The sequence below is a fragment of the Candoia aspera genome, chromosome 1 (genome assembly GCF_035149785.1).
Source record: "Candoia aspera isolate rCanAsp1 chromosome 1, rCanAsp1.hap2, whole genome shotgun sequence".
Taxonomy (NCBI): Eukaryota; Metazoa; Chordata; class Lepidosauria; order Squamata; family Boidae; genus Candoia; species Candoia aspera.
This window is the reverse complement of record NC_086153.1, coordinates 218,513,944-218,532,983: the sequence shown is the minus strand read 5'-3', so window position 1 is coordinate 218,532,983 and position 19,040 is coordinate 218,513,944. Positions and strand designations below refer to the sequence as shown.

At 40.2% G+C, this 19,040-nt stretch overlaps 1 protein-coding gene across 1 annotated transcript in view; it reads right to left on the bottom strand.

Annotated features, from left to right (window-relative positions):
- The window catches only part of ADCY5 (adenylate cyclase 5), a 233,106-nt gene that overhangs the window by 9,758 nt on the left and 204,308 nt on the right, over positions 1 to 19,040 (bottom strand). The window contains exons 12-15 of the mRNA XM_063288785.1: positions 12,664 to 12,751; positions 9,812 to 9,928; positions 9,005 to 9,160; positions 6,723 to 6,898 (exon numbers count right to left, since the gene is read on the bottom strand). Coding sequence (XP_063144855.1) covers positions 6,723 to 6,898; positions 9,005 to 9,160; positions 9,812 to 9,928; positions 12,664 to 12,751 — 537 coding nt within the window. The remainder of the gene's footprint in view (positions 1 to 6,722; positions 6,899 to 9,004; positions 9,161 to 9,811; positions 9,929 to 12,663; positions 12,752 to 19,040) is intronic.

Below are 19,040 nucleotides of genomic sequence, written 5' to 3'. Positions count from 1 at the left end.
TGCATCAAATAAATGACTATATTGTGACTGCTTAGGAGTATACTGCTTGTACTTCCTAGCTGGAGAAGTGCAGGCACGTGAGCACACATCTCCCGTACTGTAACCAAATCACCCAGAAAAACAAAACAAAACAGCATTCTTTCCCAAGCTCCATCCGTCACACACAAAACCATACACAAATTCAAGCAAAAAAGATACGTGCCCCACAAAACACCTGGTCAAAACACAGACATCCTATAAAACATTAAATATTGGTCTAGTCGTTAAGGCAACGGCTAGAAACCAGGAGACCGTGAGTTTTAGGCCTCCCTTGGGCACGAAAGCTGGCTGGGTGAGCACGGGCCAGTCACTCCCTCTCAGCCCAACTCACCTCATAGGGTTGCTGTTGTGGGGAAAAGAGGAGGAGGAAGGAGTATTAGGAATGTTTGCTCCTTTGAGTTATTTATAAAAACAATAAAGGTGAGATAGAAAATAAATAAATAAACAAACTTTAAAAATGCAAGAAATCCTGCCTCCAGCCCCCCCCCTTTTTTTTTTAAAGAAAATTTGAATAAGGGGCTGGCTGAAAAAAATCACATCCCCAATGAATCATCTAACGTGTGGGTCACTCATGAATTCTGGGTATAAGGTTGGACAATTGCAACATCAGATTTTATTCTTTCTAACCCAATGGGATGCTGGAATGAAATCACATACAGGAGCGTGGAACTCTGTCTATCTTCCATAAACAGAATAACTCTCCAAAAACTGAATGGGAACAAATTTGGGATGGGGGGAGAAGCTGGCAAAAGAGAGTTTGGGTTTGAAAATGGGCCAGATCTAGCTAGAGGCTACAGAGAAAATATGCAGAAAAATAATTCCCCAGGACATTCCCAAGAGAGAAGCCCATAGACAGCTGCCTAGAACACTAAAGACTGCTCCATTCTGAGCCCCTCCCCTTCTCTCCCAGCCCCCCACTACCATGACCCAGAGTGGAGGGTTCACAACCCACCTCTGGCTTCCCAGGGTACATATAAACATACATGCACACAAATGCAACACTTCAATACACAAAAGAAAATAGTGACACTTCTTATGGTCACAGCTCGTAAAAAGGTTCAAAATAATTCCAGAAACCATGCTCTGCATGCTTCCCCTACCTTGTTTTTCTGGAAACATCCAAAGTTCCATTCGATTCAATATGCAACAAATTAAAAAAAGAATACATTTAGCACATAGGTGTAATGTGCAATTGGTCCATAATATCACTCCTTCAGTTTTTCACTTTGGACACTATGGGGAGCCACAACCACTTCCAAAGAATTTGTTCTGTGAGTATGGTTAACATAAGAGGTTTGCTCTGTACCTTTTGGGTTTAATTTTGGTTGAAGTGAGGATTCGCTGCTTAATGGGAAGGATTAGAAGGAATATTACAGAGTTAGATAAGGCGTCATATATCTATGCTGCTTAGCAGATTAAGCAAATAATTCCATTGATGACTAAACCTATGGATATGTATAGCTAAATAGGCATAATGTATTGGGTTGTGAAATACTACATTTACAAAATCCCTTTTAAGGCCAAAGTATTTCACTTAATTATTTGGAAAATGTCATGTGGACCCTCATGCCTACAGTATCAAGCTATTATCTCGCTCAGTGGAAGAGTATTTTACAATTTAGTTTCTTCATATTTCAGGGGCAGGAGGTCGTATCTTCCTGGAGATTTTTCTTGTGTCTTCTCACAAATTTAAAAGACTTTGTTATGGTAAAGTCAAATAGCTATGTCACCCCTAAGCAAAGGAAATTTGCAATCAAATTAACACCATTCTTGTTCCAATTCTTCCAGCTTAATTTTCCAAGATAAACTTACCTTGTCTATTTAGCTACCATCAAGCTATCTATCTCTATCTCTATCTCTATCTCTATCTCTATCTCATCTCATCTATCATCTGTCTATCTAGCCATGCCTGAACCTTGCAGCTGCTTTTCCAGTTACAACTTCAAGTGCTCTGTTCTTGTAGGGCTACAACCAGAGCTCCATCTGCATGGATCGGCCTTTCCTTAGAACCAGAGTTGGAAGGGGGCATTCAGGCCCCAGTGTCTGATCCTCTGCTCAGTGTAGGAAAGGAGGCCTACATATTGAGTAAATTTGTATGAGGACAGAAAAAGCTAGCATTCCCCATAGTTAGGTGGATCAGAAATCCTTATTAATTCAATTAATACCACTCCTTCCTGTTTTCCACATAATCACCATCCTGTTTAATGGTAGTAGTAGCATTTTTTATTCAGAATGAGCTTATAACTAAGTGTGGTAAGACCTCTTTTCCCCCACCATAACAAATCTCTGTGAGGGGAGAGAATGACTGGCCCCGAATCACCTAGGGAGTTACTATGGCTGAGGGTAGAGTAAAATGTGTCATTCCTAGTTCAACCCCTTAACTACTAGACCACGCTGGATCTCAGTATAAGAACTGGGCTCCCTGGATCTGGAAGTAGGCACCCCTAAGCTGTGCCTAGCTGTCCTAAATGCTTCCCACAAGCCACAAATGGTATGCTAAGAGGCAAGTCCTAGCCATAAAGGGAGTTTTCAGAACAAAAATAATTTAATAAGTAGCAAAGCTACAGCTCCAACATTTATTTCTGGGAAAAATGGGCTTATTTACTTCACCTTATTACTGACATCTTGATTGTGAGGTGATGCAAGTAATTGCTTCAAAGTGCTCTAATTTAGCCTGCTCCCAGCTTATCAAAATTCCTTGCACTATAAAATGTCTAAAAGATGGCTTGTTTTCAGATTATTCCTTCAAATGACTGCTTCTAATTTGCCATCAATTTTCTCTTAAGGAAGAGAAAAATCATGTTCGGGTGGATTATCTCAGCAAAGCTATTAAAAACATGGGAAAAAAACACTACTGTGATTCAGGGCAAGAAAGCTTTTACTTCCTTTTTTTCTTTTTTGCTGCATTACTCACTCAGAGAGTTCAGTCAAAATGGTTATTCAGGGTATTTTAAGGGAATTACGAAAATAATAAGACTTTACTGGGCTAAATAATGCCGATAACAGTGGGGTAACTAATCACTGAAGGAATCAAAGTTCTGCAGGGTAGAGAGGCCAGCTCTAATGAGTCACTAGTCAAATTAATGAGTCATTAGCACATCCAGGCAACACAATCCAGTGCATGTTATTTGAAAGTAAGCTCCTCTGTGACGAAGGAGGCTTATTCCCAGCAACTGTAAATTTAGAAGGCATCTTTGCAATCACTTAATGTCAATTTTAAAGAAATCCTGCAAGCCCAGTATCACCCACAGAATTAGATTTTCCATTCCTAGTATTAACGCTGAATTCTTACATACTTGGCATTGGAAACCTTGGCTAGTCCAAGTAACATTTATGGAAACAAGCCTTTCTACGCATGTGGTGCTTTTGGGCAAAATGCTGAGACCCAGTCTTGCCTACTCAAAGCTGGTCTGAGGGTGGAGTGAGACAGAGCCAAATAATCAGCCGCACTCCAGATAACTTCCTGCCAGTATTAGGGGGAACAATGGGAACACAACCATATTGCAGGGATTCCCGCACCACGGCCACTACAGCACCATCAGCGTCTGAATTGGCTGTGTGCAGGATGCAGCTGTGTCAGTTTGATCAAATATTGGACATGGGGCAGCAGTACTCAGCTGTCTGCATGTTGGAGAAAAATTCACCTTAGGACCAGCAGCCCTGAAGGTCAAAATGTAAGAAAAAGTGTAGACAATGTAACCTTGAATAGTTCATCTCTTGGAGCTTATCCTGAGAATGTATTTCAAAGCTGGCCAGGCACCTGCCCTCCCTCTCCCTCCCTTCCCTTCCACAGTCCCCTTTCCCATTTAGGGTGCAAGAGCTTGTGGCAGGGATTTAAAACTAGGGAGTAATTACTTTGCCTGCTCTGCATCTCCTACATTTGTGTATTTCTCTTCACAGTTTTCTTTCTTATGGCTCCCAGTGACACATGTCCACATAAGACACTGATCCCCATCCTGACATTCCCCATGAGTGATGGGGATTCCCATCCTTGGGTGGCAGGCATCCTAAAGAGCCACTCTGGAGCAGTGGATGATAGGTCTCTCATATATATTGCCCCATCCCCTGCTTAGTTGCCCTTGGTTTACTAATCTGCAAGGGATATGGCTCCCCATACAGCACTGTCCTACATGCCACAGGTGAGCCACCTGCAACAGCCACCTGAGTGGTGGCTGCTGGGGTCTCCTTGACCACTTGGGTTTAGTCTGTAGCTACTGCAGGTTTGCTTGAAAAGCTGCCCCTGGCATTTGCATTTGGACTGATGGGATACACCTCTAACAACAGACTGACAGGGTTCTAGCCTGCCTGTAATCCATATTAACAGCAAAAAGCCCTTCCCTTAGCAAAAACTCACTGCATGGCATTCCCCCACAGCTCCCCAAGCCAATGACAGCCATACTTTCCAAAACCAAGGATCCAGACTACCACAGTGTCCACCTCTTGCAAGGCCAATGGGAACACCAGTACCCTAGAGCCAGCTGCAGCTGTGCCTCTCTCGATTCTAGGATATTTGGGATCTCTCTCTAGCCTTTCCATGCTCCCTTCCATGACATGTCTCTCCTTCTCTACTCCTCAGATGGAAACAACAGGCCAAGGTTGCATCAGTATCCTGGAGGTTCTCAGCATGACCATTTCTATGATGTGAGGCAAATCAAGAGTCAGCTCCAGATTGACTATTATTTTGTGCATCCTCCTTACCATCTGTGAGAACTTGGAGATGTATTGCTGGATATGGCCACCAATTTGTGCTCCAAGGATACCATGGCAGTTGCCATCTGGATAGGGAGGAGATTTAGACCCCTTGACCTGAACACCTTTGCGCTCATGGTGGCAATTTCCGGGAGGGAACTGTGACCTATCTGGCAGAGATCACTGGGCACCATGACTTATGTAACTTGTACAGATGACTGAGGATACAGTGTGGTGTTTCCTGCTTTGCTGGCCCTGGCCTATTGGTTCTGGTTGTGCATTTTGGGTGCCTAGGATAAGTCCTGGGTTAAGTATCTTCCGTAATTATCCCTTGTTCTTCTTTCTACAGAGCCTTATGCCCATCAAGTTTGTTGTGATTTAAGGGGTGCCTCTCTCCTTTTCTATTCTTTTTCTCCCCCATTAAAAGCTCTGTTTTCCTTGCAAAAAGCATGGGTATTGTTTTTTTCCCCATGGACCAATTCCAAGGATGGGGAAGGGGTGGTGGTGGTACTGGCATAATGTGAAAGGTGTCTGGAAGACTGGGAGGTCTACAGGATAGGGCTTAGAGTGAGTGGCTGTTTTCCTTTTCTCCATTTTAACTCCCTTTCCTGTCTACACCTCCTGCTACCTGCCTAACCAATATTTTCCTGGTGCTGGGGCCTCTCATACCCCAAAATGATGACTTTTGACTCAGGCAGCATGACTGAGCTGCCAGAACCCTTGGAAAAAGATTCAAGAAGGTCAGTGGCTAATTGGATCATGTATGTGGTGGGAACAGGGCCATTTAGAAAATTCATCCAAAGGCTAGAATGAAACCACAGGCACCACAAGCAGCAACATACTATTAACATTGAGGACTAGTGTACTCATATTGCAAGATGAAGCAGTAAAAGGCTCTAGCAGGAGAGTATGTATCACTCCAGGAGGAAAGACTGCATTAACGAATGCTTCTGTATATTTGAAACAAATCATAGGAACAAATTGCCTACAAATTAAAAAAAACAGGTAGCTGTTTGTAAGTTTTGAGGAACCTTTTAAAAATTCCTCACAATTGTCTGAAGTGACAAAACTGACTTCATCACTTTAGGGCTTTACCATCTTTTTTGTTTCTTGGGTGGACTTCATTACTCAAAATACTCAGAATATACTACTCCATATTTGATAGTAGTAATAATAATTAGCATCAACTATTGTAATTTGTACTTGGTATTATATTGAATACCATAAATTGTTAGTTCAAATGGTGTTATTTGAAATAAATCTACTGCATTTAATTTTACTTGTTTTCAGATCAACACAAAACACAAAAGTAACATTTAATTAGTACTAAGACATTCTGGGGACAGACCGGTTAGATATTTCATTTTGCTTTGTCTTACGTTTCTTTCTTAGGTCACATTTCTTTGAAATATGATCCAAGACAAAGAAAATAAGCTCTGTTAGTAAGTAGGACTAAGAAATGAATCTCCCATTTTGTTACAAAATATACACATTTCATTTTCTTCTGAGAGCCCAAACTTGAGCAAATACAGTAACAGCATACATTCTAGATGCCAATAAAACAGGAAAAAGGCTGTGAGATAGTCTTATTAATGTGCAGTGGAGATTCATTCACTGACAAAGCATAATATCTCTGTTTATGTGTGAGGTGAAAGGTCCCCTGTGCAAGCACTGTCCTTAACATAAATTTTCAGCCTTAGTTTTCCCAAAGACTACGTGAAGAGGTAAACCTGGTTCTGGACTATTCCATTTCAGATCGCAATATTTCTCCATATGTTAAAAAAAACTTACAGTGATTTCTAAAATATCTGGAGTTCTATATGCATTCTTTTTTTAAAAAAGGGAAAGTGTTTAGTCATAGGCATCCCTACTTGTCAAATGAAATGGTTCAGTCCAGATTAAATATGTATCAGTTCACATGCTTGTTTGGGAAAATTACACACCACCGGCCCTGGCCACCTTCCCCTCCCCACAGACTCTTTATGTTTACCTACATGGCGTTGGCTGTAACCAGAAGATCGGCATTATCGAAGAGGGTAAGCCCTGGCACTTCCACAATGAGGACATAGATAAATTCAATAATCAACATCAAAATGAGTTTTCCAATGCAGCTGATCTGAAGGAACACCGAGCAGGCCAGGAGGGTCAGTAAAACACTGTAGGTAAAGTACTGTGTGAGAAGAGATGGAGAGATGAGAAAGGGAAAAAATGAAAACAAGAACCACAGAGTAATCAAAGAACTTCCGTAAACTAAAGGTCAACATAGCAGAATTGCAAAACATTGTTAGGAAGGAGTAATACCTTAGTTGCAAATTAAGGCTCATCAGTCTCATGGATCTCTGCCCTGAGACCAGCACAGGCCAACCAACCTAGCTTCTAGGAAGCCTGTGCAACTTCTGACCTGACAGCCAAATGGAGTTCCCTGGACAGGTAAGATGCCTCCCTGATAACTCAGTGAATAGGGAGCTCCTTCTCCCTACTTGCCCACACCCTCCATCCTGTACAAACAGGGGGTGGGGGGCATCAACCTCCAGCATATTCATCTGGACAGGTGACAAACAGTGCTGATAGTACAGAGAATAAGGTACCTTTTTCTTTTTCCTATTAGTAATGGAGGGAATGACACTAAGGTTGTTTCTGAGATGACTTCTAAAACTAATGAGCATGTACAACTGCAAATGATCACACAGGCAAATATAAAAGAAACACAGTTTAGTCCCCAAGAAAAAAGTAATGAGTTTAGAGGTTTATTTACTCATTTTTTTCTTCGAAAAAACAAACAGGCCAAACTGCTCTCTGATAATATATGGTATTAGCCCACATTCCCAAAGAGTGGTATAAAGAACAGATACATTCTTCAGTCAGAAAAGGGGCATCTCTTTTAAAAGCTTACCCTTTGTGTGTGTGTGTATATACACATATGTATACATGTGTTTGTGTATTTATACATACACATACACTGGGTGCTTTGCAGCATGCAGGGCACAAATGTATCTGCAACTCTGTAAAGCAGTGTATTGACGGCAAAAGTTGCTTTGGATTGCAATGTGACACCTGTTCGAAGCTCCTTAAACCAACTATGTCTTTTGCTGGGATTATGAAGCAGAAGGCCAACCCACAGTCCCCAGAAAAGATGCAGCTGCTTTGAGGAGTTGCAGACAAGTGCTACATTTGTGTCCTTGCATGCTCCAAAGCAACTGCTCTGCAGCTCCTTAAGCCAAATGTAGCTTTTCCTAGGACTGTGTGGAAGTTGCAGAGGTTCCTAAAATACCCTCTCACACATGGAATATACTGTTTTAAGTTTAGCAGATTTACACTGCAGTTCTATATGTGACTATGTATACTTTTTGATGGGACTAATGCCCAAGTAAGTGTTTGGAGGACTGCAATCCTTGTACTTAAAGGAGGGAATCTAGAGAGGCCTTGCTGAATCTTCCCTCTCATGGTGAGCTCCTCCCCCCCCATCCCCCCCACCCCCTGCAGGCAGAGATATGCAGAGAAACCTCTCTCTGTTTGGAAAAGCATGCAACTGCTTTTGGCAGTGGGTTCTGGAATGGGGCTGCCTAAGACACCAGGCCCTCCTAGCAATTGATTGTGTTTTTGAATGTCATTCAATAATCTTGCTTTACAATTTTTTTATGAATGCATTCAATTTTATCTAAAAGGGTGTATGTCCTACCACTCAGCAAAGCTCCCAGTTCATTGCCCAGAGAAAAGCAGCAATTCAGAAGAGGGCTATGCTAATGCCTTCCCTGTGGTGTCCTAATTTGCAAGGCAGTCTGATTACATGCAGGAATATTCTGAAATAGGACTTTTCACCCCTCAGTCTGAAGATGAAGATTCTACAACTTCATTCTATGCAACATGAAGGTTTTTTCCTGAAGATCATAGAGAGAGCCAGTTTGGCCTAGTGGCTAGGGCTCCGGGCTAGAAACCAGGAGACTGAGAGTTCTAGTCCCGCCTTAGGCACGAAAGCCGGCTGGGTGACCTTGGGCCAGTCCCTCTCTCTCAGCCCAAGTCACCTCACAGGGTTGTTTTGTGGGGAAAATAGGAGGAGGAAGGAGTATTAGGTATGTTCGCCACCTTGAGTTATTTATAAAAATAATAAAGGCAGGATAGAAAATAAACAAACGGACAAACAAACAGATGGATTAAGAGTTGAGTGGCAGAGAAAACTGCAGAAACTCAAACCCTCTTTCAATGAAGGATTCCACATAGCTGTTGATGCCATTTTTACCCAAAACAAATGCACCCACATTACAGCATGAAGCAATACCTCTGGAAAGTTACAGTTTGGCTGGGAAGTAGCACAGAATCCTTGTGTGGTTTCCAGGCTATAATTGGAATAGCTAATATGGCACACATTCGCCTTAGGAGTGAGGTTATACTCTGCAGCTATGCAGTCGAGAAGGTCCACAGTACTACAGGTGAACTGGCAGAAAGCAAAAGATAAACACGAAACAAAGACAAATTCAAGGAGAAAACAGACTAATCAAACAGCACTCTTTACACCTCACAGCATATCCATGTCTTCAGAGGTAGCTCTTTATACCAACGCACATGGGAAATGAGAAAGTGGATGGAGAGAAGTTTTCTTCTTGTAGTATTAAAATCTAGAGTCCTCCATTGAAGGAAAATGTGGAGAGATCAAGAACAAAGGAAGTATTTCTTTACACAATGCATAGTCAACTTGCTGACATAGAGGTGACATGTTATGGTTTTAAACAGGGACTAGAGAAGTTTATGGAGGCCACCAGTTTTCAAGGAAGTATTCTTCTTAAATCAAACTACATGTCAATTACTAAGGAGACACAGTAGCCTGTAGGTAGGGTGCTACAAGTTATATTCTGACATGTGCTTTGGGACAAGGAAGGGAGGTATGTACAAAGCAAATTTTATTCATTTTTTGTTTAATAAACATTAAATCTAATCAATTAAATACACTGTGTATGATTATTCTATACTTTGTGTGTTAATAATTACCAACCCATAGCAACTTTTTGAAAAGACTCTGAGGCCTTGCTCTTCAGCTTCTGCAGTAAATCACACTAAAGCTCAATCAGGAAAGGGAAATGTAACATACCATATTGACAAAGGCTGAGAGAAAAACCAGTACAATAGTGAAGACCCCAACTAGGGTGTTATTGGTCCTGGACTGAACAATCTTCCGAGAAAGAGTCTGGAGTGGAACTGGAAACAGCTGAATATAGGGAGAAAATAAGTATTTGAAACTATGGTTTTGTACAAATACCTGGCACACTAAAAAGCTGAAGGCATTAATGTTAATTGCCCAAGAATGAATTAATGGCCAAGTGTCTCTCCCGACACCCATGTAATTTTTGGAGCAGGAATATATAATTGCTTGAGTAACTTGTTATACTGACTTTATTCTCCCTGGTAAATATAGTAGCTTTTATGTAAAAATCAGAGAATGGCACCCAAAATTAAGAATATTAACCCTTGTTTAATATTGTGCATCAAAGTCTAATCTCAGAACAGATATATCAACTTGTATATGCTTCTGAAATCTTCAGCATTCTGTTCTGTTTCCAAGATTGCAAACTATTTAGATATTTCTTATATAAAAAGGGTAAAGGAAGATCAAGGTTAGGTGGACAATTAATGCAAACAAAACAGTGAATTGATGATATGGATGCTGACAAATGAAAATGCCCTAAAACTCCAGAAGTATATGAGGCATAGAACAGTTAACTAGGATTAAATCTGATAACCCTAAAAACTGATTGATATATTATCAAGGGTGGCTCAGTAATTATCAATACTATCTTGAAAAAACAAAGTTCAAAGAATTTTGACAAATGAATTTTAGATCCTTGAAGTTTGTGTGTGCTGAGACTCTTATCCTTGTATGCCTAGACAGTCCTGCTTTCCTTTGGTTCTTCCTCTTCCACTCCCCCACCTCACTCTTTCTGTTACAATCCCTAGGTTTTTTGTTTGGTGGTAAGGGTTGTTTTCTTTCAAATCTCCCCCACACATTTTTTAATGTCACAAATCCATGGAGACCAAACAGATACTTTAGAATGCAAATTCAGAAATTCTATAGAAGTTAAAAGCCTCCCTGCTGAGTGTTAATTTCAGCTCATCACAGTCCTCTCCACTGCCATTCCCAGAGAAAAATCTGAAACAAAAGAGAAACAGCAGCTCCCATATCCATCACTATTATTTCATCTTCAGAGCAAGTTTCCTTTAAAAAGAGAGGGAAAAAACCCACAACAGGGAGAAGTGGTTTGTAGATTAGTCTTTTAGCAATGACTAACCCATTGAACTCTACCCCCACCTGTTTTTTTGCACCTAGAGAAGGACTTTAGCTTCCCTCAAACACAAGCATAATTATGAAACTCTTTGATGATAGGAAACACTGATTTGCTGGCAACTCTTATAAAACGAGGGAGAGGGAAACAATCCACAGCAGTGTTGACTATTTTTAATTTGTCACTTTCCTCTGCATACAAATCAGAGAATGTCCATGTGTTTTCTAGCACAGGCGATGGGATGGATTGGAAAGGGGGAGTCACCAACATAGAAGAACACAGTATAATAAGATACAGGAAAATGCAATATTATACTGATAATAGTGATGATGAAGATGATGATAACAACAACAACATCTGACAATACTCTTGCGGTTAAACTAAGAGTGTAGCACAACAGCTGCTCCTGCTATGGATGAATCACAGTGAAGTGCCACTCATCTTACATTGGCAGAAATAAAATAAATCATTTACTGTACTGAAAGCAAAATTATTATCAGAACTCCTTAAAAGTACTGATATCCTCCTTAAATATAGGAGTAGCTTTAAAACCTCATAAATTAGTCTCCTCCAGTCTGGTGCCCTCTGGATGTGCTGGACTACAATGTCATTGCCCCCAAACTACATGCTGCTCTTCAGACTACCGCAGAACTCTGGAGCAAGTCAAATATGAAATAATGGATTAAAAAAACAGTAAAAATACTGAATGATGATATATTTATGATTCTTGCTGATTGATGACATTTGAAAACATAATACTTCAAATCTGGAAAATAAGTCACTCTTTACTTCTATCAGAGAATCTAATTGCTTGTCATTTGATCATTTGGTAATGATTTTTCAAAACTGCATAACTAAGCAGAATACATTACATGGGAAGTATGAAAGTAGTTTCATCAAACAAATCAGCATTTTATTGTTCTGGATGTTACAATGAAGAAGTCTAATTTCATGAAGCACTAGTCCATGGAGAGAACACTGATAACTTAGGATGGGAATGTTTGATGGGAAAGGTTAAATGGCCAATAATGGCATGGAACTGGGTTATTTGAGAGACTGCCTCTCCCCAATTTTATCTGCCCATCCCACCAGATCCAGCAGAGAGGGCATGTTAGGGGTTCCGTCGTCTTAGGAGCTACATTTGGTGGTGGGCCTTTTCTCTGGCGGTGCCCACTCTATGGAATCTTCTTCCACCTGAGGTGAGATTGGCTTCATCACTTCTGAGCTTCCGGAGGTCCCTCAAGACCTGGTCATGTCAGCAGGCCTTGAGACCCCAGGGCATGGGCGAACTAGTGAGGTGGCTCATTATTTTTAACATCCGTTCATCTATTAATATTTTTAATAAAACGTGTGAGTCCTCAGTGCAAAAAGATTCCATGTCCCACTCCAATCAAGAGATCTCAACTATCCTGTAGGAAATGTATTTTGGTTTTCAGAAGTGGTTGAGGAAAGCTGATATAAATGGACCAATTAATAAGTCTCTACTAATATTAACCTATGGATTCTACCTGGAGTTCTTGGCAGAAGGACAATGATAAAGATGTAATACAAGAGATAATTTTTTGCAGGACGTCAGTGTGGTGATTTCATTATATAGTATATCACTGGGTTTCAGCCTCAAAACAGGCAATTAATTAAAATAGTGCGTAAGGGAGCAACTCACCTTTAAACAGGAGTAAATGACCGAAACAAACACTACTGTGGTCAATATCACAAAACAGGACAGGTAAAACGCCAGCATAAACACTGAGCTGAAACCAGAAAATAAAGTCACGGTGAAATATATATGACTATAAGTCAATTGAATATTTTATTTATATTTATAGTTTGTATTTATATTTATATTTTATGTATTAATTGTGGCTTTATTGTATTTTAATTTTTTAGCTTTATTGTAATTTTTAGCTTCATTGTGAACCGCCCAGAGTCCCTCTTTTGGGGGGAGATGAGCGGTGGCAAAATGTGATAAATAAATAAATAAACACACAGCAGCTCCCCTGATTCACATCCCTCCAACTATGCTGGCCTACAGTTTGCATTATCCATAAATCAAATCAAATCAAATCAAATCAAATCTTTATTATGGTCATAGACCAGCATAAGGAGGATGGGGCACAGTCAATTAAAAAGCACAGAAGATACATCACAGTCTAAAAATAAGAAAAAAAGAATGAAAATATATATATATATATATATATATATATATATATATATATATATATGTCTATAAGAATCTAAAAGAAGGGGTAGGAGCATTAGATGGGGAGCATAAAAGGTTAGTATGTGGAAGACTGTATCAAATTACAGAGCACTTTTATATGGCAAACTAGATGCTCATTAAGTTTAGTTTATGACACAGGTCATCATCCAACAAATTTTGAGCACTGCTGTGCAGAACCTGGCAATATTGTATGTTGTAGCGGGGTTGGTATCTGAAAGCAGCAGGAAGGTGTAGAATTGTCCTGTGCGCCCTGGGTATTTATGCAGTAATGGTGAGATGAGGCTAGTACGGATGTCGCTATAATACAAGCACTGGAAAAGCACATGCTCTGTTGTTTCTGTGTGTCCAGAATCACAAGGGCATTGGCCCTCCAGGTGAGAATCTTCCTGTATTGGTCTTCAAGGACAGCTGAGGGAAGGGCATGACATTATGCCAGGGTAAAGCCCTCCAGTGTTTAGGGATTTCAGGTTTAGTTAGGTATATCACAGGGTGGGGGGGCAGAGTACCTGTTGGATTCACTGGCAATAAAGGTTAGAGTTCTGGCTAGATCCAACTGGTGCTCTGTGTCTGCTACATGCTGCTTAATGAGTGCTTTGGCCTGACTGTATCTCATGCTGAGAAGACGACCTGGAGAGAAGCCCAAGGATGAGATCTTAGTTACCTCTGCCTGTTTCCATGTGGATTGAAAATCATCACCCATAGTTAATAGGGCAAGGCCAAGGGGAAAAAAGGATAGTCTGAGCCAATAGTTGAGTATGTCACCCACACTCTAGCCTCCACTTCCATGAAGCCTGTCTCTAGTTGCAGGTTGGCATTAGAGACACAATTTGGGACTTGAAGGGCTGATCTTAGAAATTTGGATTATACAAGTTCTCATGGTGCAAAATGGGAGAAGGGGCCCAGCTGGGCACCATAAAGAAGTTGTGCTATTGGCTTGCTTTCAAATAACCTGAGTGCTGCAGGTATATAGTGGCCACCTTTTATCTTAAGGAATTTAAGGATGGCAGCTGAGCTCCTCTGTGCATTTTCAGCAATGTAGTCCCCATGGGCTTTCCTACTGCCAGGAGAATGAAGGACTATCCCCAGGTATTTTAAACAGGAGACCTACTCAATCCTGTGGCCATATATGTTCCAGGAGTGGCTTTGGGGCCTTTCAGCAAATGATTTTAGTTTTCTGATAACTGAGTTCCAACTGGTTCTCCTTGCAGTACTGAGTTAGTGCTCTTGGTGCTCTTTTAAGGCCAGTAGGTGTTCTTGAAAGTCTTGCTGCATCATCTGCATAGAACACAACAGAGATGTGTCTTCCAGCAAGTTTTGGGGAGAGAAAGTTCGTGTTGCGGAGATGGCCCACCATGGAGTTGATTGCATTATCCAAAGTCAGGTTGGGGAAGGTTGATGAAGAAACCTCAGAGCCAATCACGGTTCTCGATAAATTACTAACCCAGCCAGGAAGCTCCATCTTTCATAAGAAATACCATTCTGCTTGGGAGATCACTGTGAGACTGAAATTATATGTATAGTACCAATCATTTTAATCAGTATAAACATAACTCATTTTTATAAAGGGATCTGAAACAACTGGTTACTGTTGAGAGACCCCCCGTTTAGTATTTCATAGCCAGCCACACCTGCCTGCAGTGAATTGCATCCTATTTCCCCTCCTCCCTTGGTCCTCCTCCCCCTCCTTGACAGTGCGTTGTTTTCATGGGGTTGTTGCTGGCTTGCTTTTTGGTTGCCTCCCTTGCTTCTCTTGGTCAAAAAATGTTTCCTACCACTCTCTCTTCATGCCTGCTCTCTTCATTTCCAACATCCCAATCCTGGCTGCCTCAGCTATCATTACTCAGCACTCAAGTTTCTTTAAAACTTTATTGCATTTGAATGATAGAAAGGGTCAGAAAAAATGGCTTCCTTTAATAATCTGTCTCTTGTTTAATCTCATGCATTGACTTGGATACTGCTAAAACAGAATTTTCTACCACAAAACTTGACAAAAAGAGATTATTTAAAAGAACGTTTAATTCCTCTGTGCCCAATTTCTAGTTCCTGTTTCAAATTGTCTGTTATACACTTGAAGTCCACATTCATGTGGATCTACAATTCCTTGTTTGAAGGAGAAACCAGAAGTTCAATTTCAGTGATGGGATGGGAGATTTTCTGCTACAGGTTTATCTTCAAAACATTTTCATAAAAGGATCACTTGGGGAAACTTAGTTGGAAAAGAAAGTACTTAAGACTTTCTCTATGATACCATTTTTCCCACTGCAATTGCTTCCTCCTCGTACACAGGAGCAATTTGCTTCAGATACAAATAGAGAATGGGAAAAACTCATTCACTGGGATTTCTTAATTAGCAAGAATCAGGTGGGTCATGACAATGCCGTCCTCCTTGGTATTATTACACATGATTTCCATTACAGAGGTATCTGCAGCAAGAATCAAACCAGGGGTAGGAAGCCCTACAGATGCTGCTGAACTGTAATTACCCAGAAGCCCCAACCAGTATGATAAATGGCAGGGGATGCTGGGAATAAGAGTTCCATAACACATTCTTGAACTGAAGTGTTGTAGAGGCAAGAAACTTGCTTTTATATATCCCACTAGACAATACTTAATTGCAGTATCTTGCTGGTATAATGTATTATGTTGGGTACAAATTCTTTGTAGCACGCACAGTATTGGGCAAGCTGGCAATATTCCTATTTCTCCATCATTCCTCCTTGTTGTCTCCCTACTCTGAAAAAATGCCCATAGAAAGTCAAAAGGATGACAGAGCAAAGGTACAACGTGGTTGCGTGCCACCAGTAATTCGGCTGCCTTCAGATGCATTTCTAAAGACCACTGGAGCAAAACTATATTTAGATTTTTATTTAGAGTTAACTGCCATTTTGGTTTGGAACATCATTACTATATATGACTGCAAATTTTTTTCTTGACAATTTTTCTGACTTATTATATATAAAATCCACAAACAAAAAAGGCTTACATTCCTCCTGCTATGCAACCTCATCTATAATTCAACTACAATGATTATCAAGCTCAGCAACATTAAGGCTAACCTTGTGAAAGCCAGCAGGATTTCAAACTCTTTTTTGACTACAAGGAGCACTTCTACTTGCTAATTTATTCACGAGGTTCCTGGTATTCCTGCTGATTATAATGAAATGATCACTGCAGTATTTGCTAAAAAAATTAAATTTCAAAGCCCCCTTCAAAATATATTCAGAATTGTGAAGCATCTATTCCCTTATCAGTTGAGTAACAAAGCGTCACTCCTATAAACCATTTTTGTGGCACTGCACTTTGTGCTCACATTCCCTCCTTATACCTTTACTACTTAGAGAAGATATCAGAGTTTCTAAAAGCAACATTTTATGTTACATTTGACCTGATGTCATATGGCTGAAATATTGCTGAAATATGGATATCTTCCTCTAAGAATATAAAACTGGCAAGAGGGAAAATGTAGGTAAAAGATTTCTTTCTGGAAAACTATTTTATTGTGCAGAGACTCTTAGGTCTGAACAGGGCTCTTACCAAGGATGATAATGTTGTTGCTCTATCTGCTCTTAGAGAACTTTCATACAAATTTAATATACATACCCAACGCATGGTTGGGAGTGGTAGCTCAAGAAGAGTACGGTATCTTTAACATACTCCTGTCAGTGCCTTTAACAAACCACAGCTCCTAGACATGCCAAGTAGAAATCAAGACAGCATCATGGGTATAAAGCCAATACCAGTTTTATGGTAGAATGCAGCTGAAGAATCTTTCCCAATAATTTACCATTCCCCAACTTCCCAGCCAATTTGGCCAGTAGGTTGTACTAGTTAAAGTGGTAATCATAACATAACTGAAGTAATGCAGGCTGGGGGAAGCCTACTTACATCTTCCTGCCTGCTTGCTTGTCTATCTTCAAGATCTCTTTGAGTTCTGGGGCCTGTCTTTTTATCAGGGTTAAACTGCAATTACTTGAAAATAACTATTTACGTCATGAAACTTAAGGTTAAACTAGATATGGCTGTGGTTTGAATTATCTTTTTTGTTGTTGTTTGTTGTTGTTGTTCAGCCAGTCAGCTGAAGTCCTGCTCTAAAGGACCTGTCTGTAGGTTGAGTCATGGCAACTGGATTTCTTTCTTAGGGTTCTTAAGAAAGAAATCTAGTTGCCATGACTCAACCTACAGACAATTCCACCTGGATGACTGAGAATCTTCATTGACATATTGCTCTAAAGGACTTGCTTGAAGAATGCAGAAACAGAGCTGGTTTTGGTTTGCAGTGTTGTAGATAGCAAATTTAAATCACCTTCCCTAATTGAATGGCTTACATCTCTCATAAATTCCATCCAACTTGATTGTGGCAGTTTCAAATCTTGATACCTTTTTGGGAAATTGGGACAACTGATATAGTGGGACAACTGAAAAAAAATCAGTATTTTATTTAGTTGAATTTGAATAATACATTACCATGAATAATACATTACCATGATACCATGATACATTACCAAGTGTTTTCCTTTGCCTGATTCCTAGGGCTGAGAAAGAATGACTGGCTCAGGGTCACCCAGCTGGCTTTGTATCTAAGGTGGGAATAGAACTCACAGTCTCCCTGTTTCTAGCCTGGTGCCTTAACCACCACACCAAACTGGCTCTCTATTACCACGATTACTTCCATTTATTTAATATTTTTCTTCTTCATCTAGATCAGATTCAACTTTGCAGAGCTCTGGACTAAACCCAAAGCTTTGCAGAGTCCTATGGTTATGCAGAATGTGCACTCTTCTGCATAACCACATGCAGGTACAGCTTCAAGTCCAGCTCCCACCTAATCCAGTTAAATGGAATCTCTTTTACCTCAAGATCCCTTAAAAATTTGGTTTTGTTACCTATTAATAAATTAATAAATAAACATATGTGCTTATTCTGTTTCCAAGAAGCTATCTTACATCTTAGTAATGATATCAAATAATGTATTAGTTTATGACTGTGACCTTATACTTTTATGAGGCTTCTTTCTGTTTAGTTTACTGTCTGAGGAAAAATGGGTATGTGAATGTATTTGCTATATTGCCATGCTATTTTAAAATCAGACAGGGGCACATATTAATAAATTAACATCCAGAAACACATAAAAGTGCGATTACAAACAGATGTCTATTTGTTTTTTGACAGAATGGGTTGTGAAAACAAGTCCAAACCTTGTCTCAGCAACAGATGCCCAGGACACATTTCCAGCACTGCGTAAGATGGGTGGGAGCACTCACAGGCAAAATAGCAAGTATTCTTATTTTTGTGATTACTGGGGCAGTTTCTATAAGAACTCAGCAAAGTGACAAATCCTGTGAAAGTCCTCATTCAAGGGAAATCACACACCTGTAATATGAAGGCTCCAAGATGCTGAACTTAGCCAGAAGGAACCACTTCAGTCCCTTCTGATCATACATTCAATGCAGAGATCAGCCTGAATTTAGCTGCAAGCTTCTTTTGGATTTTCTTTTAGTGTTTCTAGTTTAAGCACTCTAGAATGTAAATGATTACATTTTTTATTACTGCAGCTTTTTGAACCAGTTCTGCCTTTTCTTGTGCTGGAGCTTTTGCCCCAGAGACAGAGTTTACAGAGATAGTTAAAGGCCTGTGAAGTTTCATGGGTAAGGTAGCGCAGATATTCTTGAACAGCGTCAGCTCGAGCTGCTTTCATTTCCTCTCAATAACCTTTCCACTTTCCTGGCAACCCCTCTTCATTTCCTACCTCTTTCCTTCTTGAACATCCCTCCCCTTCACACATTTTTCTCCTTCACCACAACATCTCCTGCTTCCTTAGA